The sequence below is a fragment of the Aptenodytes patagonicus genome, chromosome 2, assembly GCF_965638725.1.
Source record: "Aptenodytes patagonicus chromosome 2, bAptPat1.pri.cur, whole genome shotgun sequence".
NCBI lineage: Eukaryota > Metazoa > Chordata > Aves > Sphenisciformes > Spheniscidae > Aptenodytes > Aptenodytes patagonicus.
This window is the reverse complement of record NC_134950.1, coordinates 167,631,960-167,644,893: the sequence shown is the minus strand read 5'-3', so window position 1 is coordinate 167,644,893 and position 12,934 is coordinate 167,631,960. Positions and strand designations below refer to the sequence as shown.

The window sequence follows — 12,934 nt, the reverse complement described above, 5'->3', positions numbered from 1 at the left end:
CGGAATTGGAATTTTCTCTAGTGGTTTCAAGAATGGCAGTCTTTGAAATTCAGATATTATCAGTCTTAGAGTGTTACCAGCATGGGAGATGATGTCAAAACCTGTTCCCAGCATTTGAGTAAAAGATCTAATAATTCAAAAGACTAAACAAGAAACACCAAACATCAAAAACTTAAACAGACTTTCAAGTTTGATGCCTGCCTTGAATATAATGTTCATTTAGAGAATGTTTCCCTCTCTGAAGGATATGAGATATGGGAAATAATTGGTGAGAGTTTTCAAGTAAAAAAAATATAATCATAACTTTCTCTTATCTCTGCCTGTGTTCCAATACAGACACTCAGAAATTTATGTGAAGCATAGCAACTAATTCACGTGTCTGAGAGAGGTAGCAGAGTAAGAAGACATGATATTTATTTCTGGAACATCGAAGAAGCCTGAAGTCAAACACTTACTGTGAAGTGGCTAATAATTTGAAAATTAAGGTTAGAATTAGAAAGGAATATTAATCCTCTCATTTCAAGCTCTAAGACTTCCCTTTCTTTCTGCCTGACTAAGAGTTTCTGCCCATGGCAAACACATCATAAGAAAAATATGTTAATCTCATGAATAAAACAGTGCATCTTGCTATTCATTTTTAGGAGCCTGGAGGCTATTAGCATTTCTGTGCATAAAGACAAAGAGCTCACCTGCTAACCTGAAATTCCTTGGAGACTTTCTGCATACTTCAGCAGCATTTTTCATACACAAAATATGTAAGAACAAAATCTTTTAAAACCATGTGGATAATGGGAGGGGAAAAACAGTTGTAGCTGGCATGAGTTGGGACACTTATAGTTTAAACAATCCAGCCTCAATCCACTTATTTGGGTGTCACATAATTTTATGACATTTACGATCACTGAACCATGTTGAAAAAGGAGAAGGTTAACATCTCTATTTTTACTAGGGATGACCCGAGACTCAAAGGGACCAAGAAGCAGATGATCAAAGGCCGTCCTCCAAGCTGAAACAAATTCTTCGTTTTCACAACCAGAAATAATTCTTCGGTGAGTTCTGTGGAGATTCCTGATCGTAAAATCTAAATATGTACTGATTTTCTTGCATGGAACTTTCTGAGTTTTTTCTTTTATGTGGACAAGAGCCTCATTCTGCCTTGAAAAGCCTACTCTCATTATAATCTGAATTAGAATAATAAAGTTTTGCTAGCTATTTTTTGCACTTTTAAAAAGTGTGCTCTGAACAGCAGGCTCTTGATATGAATTACAGACAGATGTGATGTACTGAACAGAAGAAGAACAAAACTAATCTGCATAACGTTGTGGAGTTAACTTGACATTACAGTCTGCACATGTATTATACCACTGACCCTATCTCTTTATCAGTCCATGGTAATTGCCTTTAAGTGACTTCAAGGAACAGGCAATTTTCAAGTGATTAATTTATAGCATCTTGTTTATTTGGCCCCTGCCTCGGGGTCTGCAAGCAATCGGTGCCAATAATAACTAGCAACAGCAATAGTAGTAGTAACGATAAAACTTTCAGTATTGTATTTAGACTCTAAGCCTGGTTTTCAACATTTCTAATGGCTTTACTAGGTGTCTCGTATCAGGATTGCCTACCCACTAGTACTCCTGGACTTGGGCACCTGTGTGGACCCCCTAGGGCCTGGTAATCCTTTGATTAACTGTCACCTCCCATCCTTGGGTGCTGAAGATAAATAATGATGTTCTACAGTTGCCTGTTTCTTTCCGTTATTGATGAAAACAGGCCAAACAATGCATTTACATTAAGCGCCAGTCAGACAAAAATAAGGAAAATCAACAGAGATCCTGTCACTTTCCTAAACAGTTCCAAGCAGAAAAGTGTATATTTAAGGCCAAATTTTTACACATGATGAACATTTTTACATTGTAAGGTAATGAAGTTCAAGAAAAATCTCAGCATGAAAGCTTTTCTTCTGACTAAATTGGGGTCAGTAAATGTAAATGTAAATTATCACCCACAAATAACACAAGGTGGTGGCAGCATAAACCAGTAAAATACTGTTACCCCTACTCAACAAACTGTACCTATAAAGCACAGGAAAGCTTTGTGAAATTTTTCTTTTGTAATGGACTTAATTTCTTATTGAAAAGAAAAGGCGAACACAGGAAGCCTCATAATAAAGCAATTTTTTCAGACACTATTTTCCAGCATTTTATTGAATAAGCTCTGTTCCTTTAGCAAAGTGACAAGTACATTAATATTATAGCAGCCCAAGCAATTTTCCTTGACGCTAGCAATACTTAAAAATATTCATTTAAAGGAAGTAGAAAATACACACAGAGAATTTAAATTTAAAATCTATTAAGGAGTTTAACTGTGAAAGAACAAACACAGTAGCAAGAAAAAAAAATTATAGCTATAACTTTAATTTTTCACCCTCCCTGAGATTCTTAGTCTCAAAAACTCCATGAATTTCACGGTCTTTCAAACCTTGATTACACTTTCTTTGAAATCATATCTCCACGGGATCTCAAGGTTAAATAATTTTCATTGGCCTCAATTCAAGCTGTTGGATTTTTTTAGAGGTTCTCGGGTTAATCACAAGCAAGTAATTATACAAATAAAACACCAACCTCTAAATTCCTACAGTTGAAAGGGAAGTAAATACAAGTAAATCATATGCTACTTTCTTTCTCTCTCAGAGACTAAGATAAGTTCAATAAGTTCAAACTCAAAAGGCTCCTGAGTGGCTGCAGCAGAGAAAAAAAATTTTTACTTCTGTATGGAAAACATTTTTGATGTCAATTGCTGACTTACCGAGTGTCTTTATTCCTGTTACTGTCTGCAAAGATAAGCTGTTGTAGGACACATGCTTGAACTGCAGCCAGTACTCCACATGGGCCACCCTGAGGGGAATAATGGGACACTCCATGGGTAAAACAATTTGCACTGTTTGATGCTGGTGAAAACTTTTGCAAGCCATGTGCTTCCATTCAGGCTCAAGCCATTCTTTTATCTCTCTCTTTCCATCCATGACTTTGTAGTGCTGTCTGTTGCTCTGGGTTTTTTTTGCAAGCCAATGAAAATCAATGTTACTAACTGGTATTGTGTTTCCTACCTATTTTTCCTGAAAATGCCCAGACATCTATAACGTCAAAGGAAAGGTGTCTTAAAATCTGTTCGGTGATTATGCAAACAAATGAAAGATCTCCTGATCCCTACTGAGGTACAGTCTACCTTGACTTCCAGAGAGAAATCAAATCTGACTGTTTTCCAAAGGGTGAAAATAAGCCTTGCTCTTTTACCTCCTCTGAGCACTGTGCCTCCCCTCAAGTTCCCACTTACATCAGTAAACAAAGATTTCAGTTTTATGTATAACCTTCTGCACCAGGCAGCTATCTCACTGGGGAAGAGAAAAAAAATGAAGGAAGTTTGAACCTTTCAAATGATTAACGTTGGAAAAAAAATCACAATACCAACAAATACCATATTAACATTAAACTTTATGGAAACTAGATTTATAGCTGTTTTGAAAGACTGTGGGATGGGGTAACAATGTATTTCCTTCTCCTTGCTTATTCCCTGCCATCTAGCCCACCTGACCCCATTGCATGACCAAGACCTGTTCCTGTGGGTTAACTATATGGCAGAGACAGTTGCACAATTTGTCCTGAGAAGCAAATGGTATGCCCTCTTCTTGCCTAGAAAACTTCATCCAGCATAACTCTCCTTGCCTTGACACTCAATTCTCTCCCAGGTGCCTCGTATCATATTATTTACCCAAGTAGTTTGCTGAGGAGACAGAGAAAAGCCGTCATTTGTCTGGAACGTCTGTGCATGAGCGGAGCAGGCTATGCAGGACACAAGACTAACATCACAGATACCACAATACCACACATCGCATTGGTAGTACTGGGAATTACTGCAACTTAACAGAGGATTCAGCATATTAAATCCCACAGATGCTATCCCATGTGTCAGTCAGCACGTGCTGCCATTCTCAGAAATGGGTTCATTCCTAACATTAGGAAGTCCATTACTTTAACACAGGTCCTCCCTAAGCCAACATCTCATATAGGCTGACGTGTCAGTGCTAGCTTTGTCTACTCAGGTAAAGTAAGAAAAACAATGAGGGTAAGAAAGTATGGACCACCTAGCAGGTTTTTTGGAGAGTCTGTGTTCTGATTTTAACCCACGCCAATGTCTACGCTGTTGTTACTCTCCACAGCATGAGATCAACCCAGGATTGCACTGCTGTCATATGCAACTGTAGTTGCACCCCTGATTTCCTCTGTAGATCACAACCAGACTGTCATGAATCAGTTTAGGATCTGTCAAACTCCTCTCAAAACCCTGGAGGAAAATGAAAAGTGCAGCCAGCACTGCTATTTTCAAATAAAAATGTGATCAAAGCGATCAGTTTAATTCTCAGGTTGTCCTAAGTACAGCATCAAGCCTAAGGGAACGGGACCTGCAGGTACATGCAGTATGCACAGTATGCAACCCAGAAAATAAAAGTCCTGTAATCAGAAAGTAGCTTAGATATTGATACCTTCCATTATCTCATTTATATTACACACACACACTACCTCTCTGTAATTACTGACATAACTAATGAGTAAATCATCTGAAATATGTCAGGGAAAAAAGCAAGATTTCAGTCCACGAGGGAAAGCCTCCCAGTCAAAAAAATTATAGGAACCATTCTAAATACCTTCTTATAACACCACAGAAACTTAATGTAGGAGAGAATCAAACAATTGTTCAGCTGAAATGAATTTTGGAAGTGAGGAGGAATATATTAACTATCTGAGTTAACACATCTAAGCAAAACACTGTGGTTTACCATTCCTGTTGTGGAATTTACAGTAGGGAATTTAATGGCCAGTGAGTCGCTAGAAGTGATGAGAGATCCTTTCTCTAGCAGCAGGGTCTGGAAACACCAAAGTAACGTTTACTGTGGTCCAGTGAACATTACTGCCATGGTTCCTTTTGGAGTTTAAATTAACATTTAACATCTTTTTTCGGCTAGGTTTTATTTAAACATAAGCAGCTTTCTTCTGAGATCATCAGCCTAATGAAATATTTAACTAGACAAGGTAAGTTAATTAAACATCTTAATGACATGTTTATTAGTCATTGTCCTTGCCCCAAAGCCTCTCTTCCTCTCATTTCTGTATAGTACGTAACGGTCTACTTCTCTCAGGCCAGATAAAGATTTTCTGCATCAGTGCAGAAGCTTGATGAGTGTTTTGTAAAGAGGAGTCTACTCCTTCCCTAGTCTTTACTGAAGTCCTCAGATCCTTGCTCGTAAGAGAAGAGACCTGGTGCATGGATATCCCAGAAGCATACGTACAGAGTCACAGGGCAGAGACAAAAGCATTAAGCTGCAGCTGTGAAGGATGCATTTTTATGATGGATCTGTTTGATTTTGGAGGCAGCTACATATCCTGTGCCCTGCATGCGGTCCCTGGTCCCATCGGCCAGCTGAGAAACCGGGCTGACCAACTGCATCCGACATACAGAGCAGAAAGACAGTCTGAAGCACTGCAGTCTCAGTCTGTAAGTCAGGTGCCCAGGCAAGGCTGACGAGATAGACACCAGATGAGTGAGTCTCCCAGTGAATGCCCTAGACCAGAGAGATCTTTGTTAGCGCCAAAAATTTCTATGGGTTGGGTACATGCTTTCCAGGCTGACTCTAGCCATGGCGTGGTGGTTTTACCAGCTCAGGTTACCACAGGGACCTGTTGGGGATTTTAGAAAGGGCCACTTGGTAGATGATGCCTAGGAATTTGTGAAAACCTTGTTTTAGGCAGGAGCTGGCATCCTGTGGCTGCAGTCCAGAATTACAGAAACATGGCTGCAGAAGAGGTGGTCCCACCAGCAGTCCCAGTGTCCCAGTCCCAGTGACACTGCAGGGACATTTGTTCCCTTTTATTTTAGTAATGAGCCTCATCGTGTGACCCCCATACCTTTAAGAGGCAAAAATCTCCTTGTGATTTCCCAGGCACTACAGGCAATTCTTGCTACGTCCCCCCATTTTAAGAAGATCAAGCTCCATCTTAAACTTGTTAAACATTGTCCCCACATACCCTTTTTCTCTTAAACTCCACCCTTGATTTATGCCCTTTTATTCTTTTACCACCACTAGCTTTCAGCTGAAGTGGCTTGTCTTCCTCCCTACAAATAACTCCCCGTCACACACACATACGCACATTTTCTGCAGCTGCTTTAAGTTTCCCTCAGAAACATGCCATGCATCTCAAGTCTCCTAACAAGACCTGACAAGGTGGCATCATCCAGTGGTAACCAGCGAAATTAAAGAAAGAGAAGAGTCTTTAGAAGGGTTTTTTTTTTCACTGCTGAAACACATAGCCTTTGTAAACTCAGTGTAAAAAGCAAAGACCGCTTTAAGGAAGTCATTTACAGTACCTTTTTTTGCACAATGCCGTATTTTAACTGTGGTATGTTATTAAATGTAAAACTCTGTATTTTCCATTCTTCACTGAAGCAACAAAGACTAGAGCCAAACAAAAGATTTTTTAATTCCTGTAAAAAAAAAGAAAGAAAGAAGTTATTTTAAAAACAAATCCAAAACACAGGTATGTTTTCTTGCAGTAATTTGTAGAAAAGAAAGGAGGACTGTGGAAGGGTCATGACTAACTCACTATAACCACCCTTTTCTGTTTTACACATACTGTAAATAGCAACGCTCAAATGAAAAGGAGCAATTTTTTCCTTTTCCTGCAATATTCCTTCAACTCATAATGCTGTGTGCTGCTCAGCATAGGAAACTGTTTATGGAGATCGTCTGGGGCACAGTTTCCCATGAAAGCATTACAGGATATTGCCTTAAATTCAACAGCTCGAAGAGCAACGCTTACTAATGGTTACATTAGGGAGAAAAGGACCCTGCTGGACACAGTATGGAGAAAAGGCAGCCTGTTTTGCCTGTCAAAGCTGCTGGTATGAGATAAATGTTACTCAGACGTTTGACTGCTGTATGTCAGATGGCATACGCCAAATTCAGATCTCGGCCCTGAACAACTGCAGACCACTACCATCCAGGAATAGCGAAACTGAAGAAATTGCATTCATGCTAAAGTAAAGCTGGGTAAATAAGAACAGACTTCTCAGTGTTTGTATAGTTACTCAGACCTCTTTGATCTAGAAATGAAATTGGAAGACACCCTCATTATCTTTTCTCTGTTTTTTTTTTCCCCTCTGTCTGAATGGGAAGGACAATATTAAAAGTATTTAACGGTTCCATCTCTGCTCAAAATAAGGAAAATAAGCAAGGGAGAAACAGTGATAGGGGAATAATAAACTTGTTCTGAACCACTGTCCATTTAAAGGACTGGAGAATAAGCACATGAATAACTGACTAGAGACATTAATAAAATAATATAAGCTTCATTAATTAAAGCTATATCTGTGCTTCAAGTGGGCTGATGCATTCTGGCATGTTCTTCTGGTATTTTTCTGAATTTTGGACAGGCATCCCTACATTACTTTTTCACCTGAATACCAAATAAGGAATATACTCAGGGATGAATACAGCACACGTTAAATCACACACAAACATGCAACACAGAGCAATCCATTACAGCTTTGGCTAACTTAACTGAAATAACATTCTCACACATCTATTTGTATTTACCATCATAGTTAGTCTTACTTTTGCAAGAGAAATATCAATTGCCTTTGATACTACTTGACGCATATACTGTGTTGAAACATCCGGGTTCTTACTAACTTCTCCAGTTGTTTCTTCATCCTCAACATCAACTGAAAGAAAAAAAAATCATATGATGTGTTGGATGAAAAAAATTGCCTCCCCCAGCAGGCTCAGTGCCAGGGGGTCATCAATATGACAATTAACACTTTCTTGTCGTCCGTCTTTATAAAAAAGAAAATATAGTTCTAGTCAGAAAGGACAGATAAAAAGTACACGAGCCAGCCTTTGTTTGATCACTTCTTAATGACTTCTTTACACAGTTTTACCCAAGAAGTTAATAACAAATGCAGTCACTCTGAATCAACTAAGAGTTACAAAAGCAACTTATACATATTTGGTTACAGCTGCTCTGAAGAATACAATGGCAAAAGACAAACTGAAGCTTGCCATAACTTACCTAATTCTAGGACATCTTTCATCTGGTCTTCTTTATAGCAAGTGGATGTTGGAGACTTCCTACATTAAAATTAATCAAAAAATGAATGAACAAATGTTCACTTTTAATGAGAAAAGTTGTTTGAATAAACAAGAAGAAATATGGAGTATGCCCACACAAAGATATAATTTTTTATGTGTGTGTGTATATATGTGTATATACATGTATATATATACACGGGGGGGGAGTGGAGAGAGAGAGATAATAAAACATGCAGATAGATTAAAAACATATTCAATGGCTTTCACCTTTAGCTTTTAAAGTGTTCTATACAAAGCAGCTCAGTCTCACTAACATTTTTGTATGAAGAAATAAATGGTGTTAGAGCAAAAACTTTTTCAATGGAAGAAAGCTGAACTTCAGGAGTTCACCAGAAAAAGCAGCCAGCACAGAGCAATACACTGCAATTGATTCAGGATTTCAGTCCTGTTTCAACATCAGTTTCATTTCATTTGTGTGATTTCAGTATACGTCAGGTCCTGCAAGCTCATACACAGGGTCAGGTTTTATACTGCCCTGAATTTCAAGTGAGGATATTCACGTATACGTGACTGCCTCTGAGTTCAAAGGATCAGAACATAAAATAAAAGAGGTGTTAGACTGGCTTCCTTTACCAGGGTAATTTTTTAATCCAGTAATAGGTAGCAGTTGTTCGACTGCCCTTGTGATTTAATTGTATATTACATAAATAACAGGTTAAAAATTCATATAAACAACTATTAAGAGGACTAAGCATTTAGACTTGGCTGGGAAGTCAGACTTTAAATAGAATGTTAGGTTTTTGGAGATGAGATGGGTTTATTCTTCCTGTCGAATTTGTACCAAAATGAATTCAGAACCAAAGAAAAGTTTCAAATAACTACTGAAAAAAGATGGTCTTTTTTATTTTTCAAAAGAGCAATACTGCATCATTGGCCTTTGCTTTGGAAAAAAGGTATTACACTGACAGTCCTTTCAAAAATAGTATGGAATAATTTCCTCAGCAACATTCTTTGTATGCACGATATTATTATAGCAACAACTGCTGTCATATCACATACTTTCCATTAACTTAATTTCCTTTTTCAGTGTGTGAAAGATGAATAAAACCAGAATACAGACATATCATACTCGGGACTTTTCCAGTTTAAAAGCATTTTGGCACCTTTCTGACTGATAGTCTTTGATACTGTAAGAAAAGAAACACTTCTCTCTTTCTCTATACACAAGTTAAAGGATTTATGCAATGAAATGTGGATGGCCACAATTCAGAAAAGATAGAATGGAACTGAATCACCCATTTAACTAGGGACTTGAGGTAAAAATAAATAGGATGCCCAGTAGGTCAATATAAATAAGAGGACTGAGAAGAAACTTGTATAGTGGCATAAGTAGTATTGAGCTCTCACTGAATAGAATAGTACTTTTAATGCAATATAGAGTTTAATATAGGTGACTGGTATATTTTAAAATACAATCAGATCTCCCCTTGCTTTTTGCTAATACTGAATTTCAGCTGAGATTTCTTTCTGCTAGCTACTTGCTAGTATTTTCATCTCTCCTGGTCAGGGAAAAGGGTCTCAATGACACTAAATTTGCCAATAAAATGTTTTTCAGCCAAGTACTCGTTACTTAACTGCGCTTAGACATAACCACAATCCACTTTTTTGTTTTGCCTGAGATTGCACACTATTGTCTCTTGTTTCTTAGAGAATAATGTGTTTCTTCCTAGGTCAATCCATTTCGATCTACTTTTGCAAAAACAGAGCTCTTAACACTTAAGAATGCAGCACCACAGGTTACAGCATCCTATCCAGCCTCAGTTGCTGCTTCAGAAGGGCTTGGGTCTCCTACAGGTACTGTATCGTATGTCCTAGCTTCATCAGATGTCTTGGATACCTTATAGTCTCAAATAGGACTATACGCCTATGTTTAGGCACGTAGATCACTCCCTACATCAAATGAGCACCCTTGATTCATTGTTGTCCCAAACACTTCTCCTCGGTAGTGCTTCATCTGAAAAGATATATAAATGAAAATAAAATCAACTATGGTATAATTCCTATGTAGCTCACCTGGCACCAGTTTTTGTAGCATTATTGCTTTCTGGAAAGCCTAAAAGATTTTGGTTCTACACCCATTCCAGGAAGAACCAAGCCCGGGATGCAAAGTGCTTTAAATTCTCAAGGCACGAGGAAATTCCTGTCAAGCTGAGGAAAGTGCTGACATCAAAGATTGATGTACGGTGTTTTCTGGTTAAGTGGGGTATTTTTGCAGGTGTAGGTTCCCTCCTTGAGGAGAACTTGTGTTTCTCAAAACACTGTCAGGACATTTATTGCAATTTCCATTTCAGCAGATGGTCGCTGTTCCAGGAAAATTTATTGTACACATAAAACCATACAGTTCGAATACTTAGGAAGGGGGAAGTCATCCGTCATGGCAGAAAAATGGGACAGGAAGAAAATATGTTTCATTATAAACATACTATACAGTACTTTCTCTAAATATTTGAACATTCTTATCTGATCTTCATGCATTGCAGAAAACTGCATTTATGCAGAATAGCTGAACTCACAGAGAAAGCACTTCTCGGCACAATAATGCATGTACATTCCACTACTTCCTATTTATACTACCATACACAAGAGGTCAAATAAACAAAGGGGCTTAAAAAATAAACACCAATCATCAGAGGCTTTAAGATGACTGTGTCGGTAAAACTTATTTTCACTGCCTGATTACAACAGCTTTTCTACTGGACATATATCTTTTCTGCATAATAATTTAGTATCAGAAGGATGCCTAGAAGTCGCAATGCAATCCTCCGGTCTTGTGCTGTTGTGCCATGTACAGACATATACGACATTCTTGGTATAATGAGTAAGATCTGGAGAGTAGGTAAGAAAAAAACTAGACTCTGTTACTATTTGTGAAAGAGTAAACAAGGCCATTATATGTGATGCAGCTTGCCACTGCTCTGGGGCAAAATTATAAAAACAGAATTATTAAAAGCAATTGTAAAGATGCAAAGGGAATCATTATAATCAATACCAGGCAAAATATTTCTATGGGAAAAAGACCTTGTCAAGAAGATTTAATATAAATTCTACCATGCTTGCAAGTCTGGTTGACAAAGGTAACAGAGCTCATACACTTAATTTCTCCAAACTTCCTTTTTAGTTAAGACCTGCATCTGATTTGATTGGCACATTAGCCATATGAAAAATTAATTCATGAACAGATGGCTCATAGACCGATATAAAAAAGGTAAATGAAAAACTTGTCATTGAAACGGTCATTTCTAATAAGCTCTGTGCTGGGTTTGGCTGGGATAGAGTTAATTTTCTTCCCAGTAGCTAGTGTGGGGCTGTGTTTTGGATTTGTGCTGGAAACAGTGTTGATAACACAGGGATGTTTTAGTTACCGCTGAGCAGTGCTGACACAGAGTCAAGGCCTTTTCTGCCTCTCACCCCACCCCACCAGCGAGCAGGCTGGGGGGGCACGAGAAGTTGGGAGGGGACAGAGCCGGGACAGCTGACCCCAACTGACCCAAGGGATATTCCACACCATATGACGTCATGCTCAGCAATAAAAGCTGGGGGAGAAGGAGGATGGAGGGGATGTTCAGAGTGATGGCGTTTGTCTTCCCAAGTAACTGTTACGCGTGATGGAGCCCTGCTGTCCTGGAGATGGCTGAGCACCTGCCTGCCCATGGGAAGGAGTGAATGAATTCCTTGTTTGGCTTTGCTTGTGTGTGCAGCTTTTGCTTTACTTCCTAAACTTCTTTATCTCAACCCAGGAGTTTTCTTGCTTTTACTCTTCTGATTCTCTCCCCCATCCTGCTGCGGGGGAAGTGAGCGAGTGGCTGTGTGGGGCTTAGTTGCCAGCTGGGGTTAAACCACAATGGTCCACACATGAATCTGCATTTGTCCTGCTGAATTTTATTAATTGTAGTGACAATTCAGGAGAAAACTACATCTTTGCTGAGAAGGTTTGTATATGAAAAAAATACTATGATAATCATGAGTTGAGCTACAAGATGGTTTGAACTGCATGATGAGTTGGGCTCACCTGAACAGAATACTCTCTCACAGGCAATGAATATTTATCTCCAGCTATAAAACCAGACCTACTATAATAAAAGTGTGGCTCCTTTATTCATACTCCACTCTATCAAAGATTTTTCGCTGCAACACCCCCACACTGGAATGTTCAAGGAGCATAGTACCACTCGTGTGAACTGACCATTACATTCAGCAACTCAAAACAGCTGCCAGCAAAATAAACAAGTATCAGTAAAATAAAACAGGGAGCTAAAATCCCATTAAATAACGATGCTTACAAGACACCAGCTAAGAGACACTATGCAAAGCATTGAGAAGGGTTCCCAGACTTCAACACTCAATCAATTCACATCAGTGGAGGTGAATACAACCCTCCGTTCTGTTTGTCATACACTGTCTGGTTTTGGCCTTCAACTTTCAGGCCATTTATTTTTAAGATGTGGAATTTACGTGGCCTTACATTACCTGTCAGAAACCTCAGATATTTAACAGTCCAAACCACTGTAACCTGACAGATTTTAGCAAAATAAATTATCTTCCTGAAAGCTAATATCCAGTGTTAAATTGGAAGAAGACAAAAGCTTACACTGAGGAGTGGGGTAGTCCTCTTATCTCATTTTATTGTAAAAAAAGGTGAATACAGAGAACAGCCTATTGGTGAGCACATGTACTGCAGAGAGAGATCTTACCTGCTGGTAAAGTAATCTTAGGGAGAGTAACACACAGGGG

The 12,934-nt window shown here is 38.7% G+C and overlaps 1 protein-coding gene across 3 annotated transcripts in view; it reads right to left on the bottom strand.

Annotated features, from left to right (window-relative positions):
- The window catches only part of MINDY4 (MINDY lysine 48 deubiquitinase 4), a 102,051-nt gene that overhangs the window by 60,789 nt on the left and 28,328 nt on the right, over positions 1-12,934 (bottom strand). For all 3 annotated transcript variants that reach the window (XM_076332019.1, XM_076332021.1, XM_076332020.1), the window contains exons 6-9: positions 8,124-8,182; positions 7,667-7,776; positions 6,421-6,537; positions 2,806-2,894 (exon numbers count right to left, since the gene is read on the bottom strand). In XM_076332019.1, the coding sequence (XP_076188134.1) occupies positions 2,806-2,894; positions 6,421-6,537; positions 7,667-7,776; positions 8,124-8,182 (375 nt within the window). The remainder of the gene's footprint in view (positions 1-2,805; positions 2,895-6,420; positions 6,538-7,666; positions 7,777-8,123; positions 8,183-12,934) is intronic.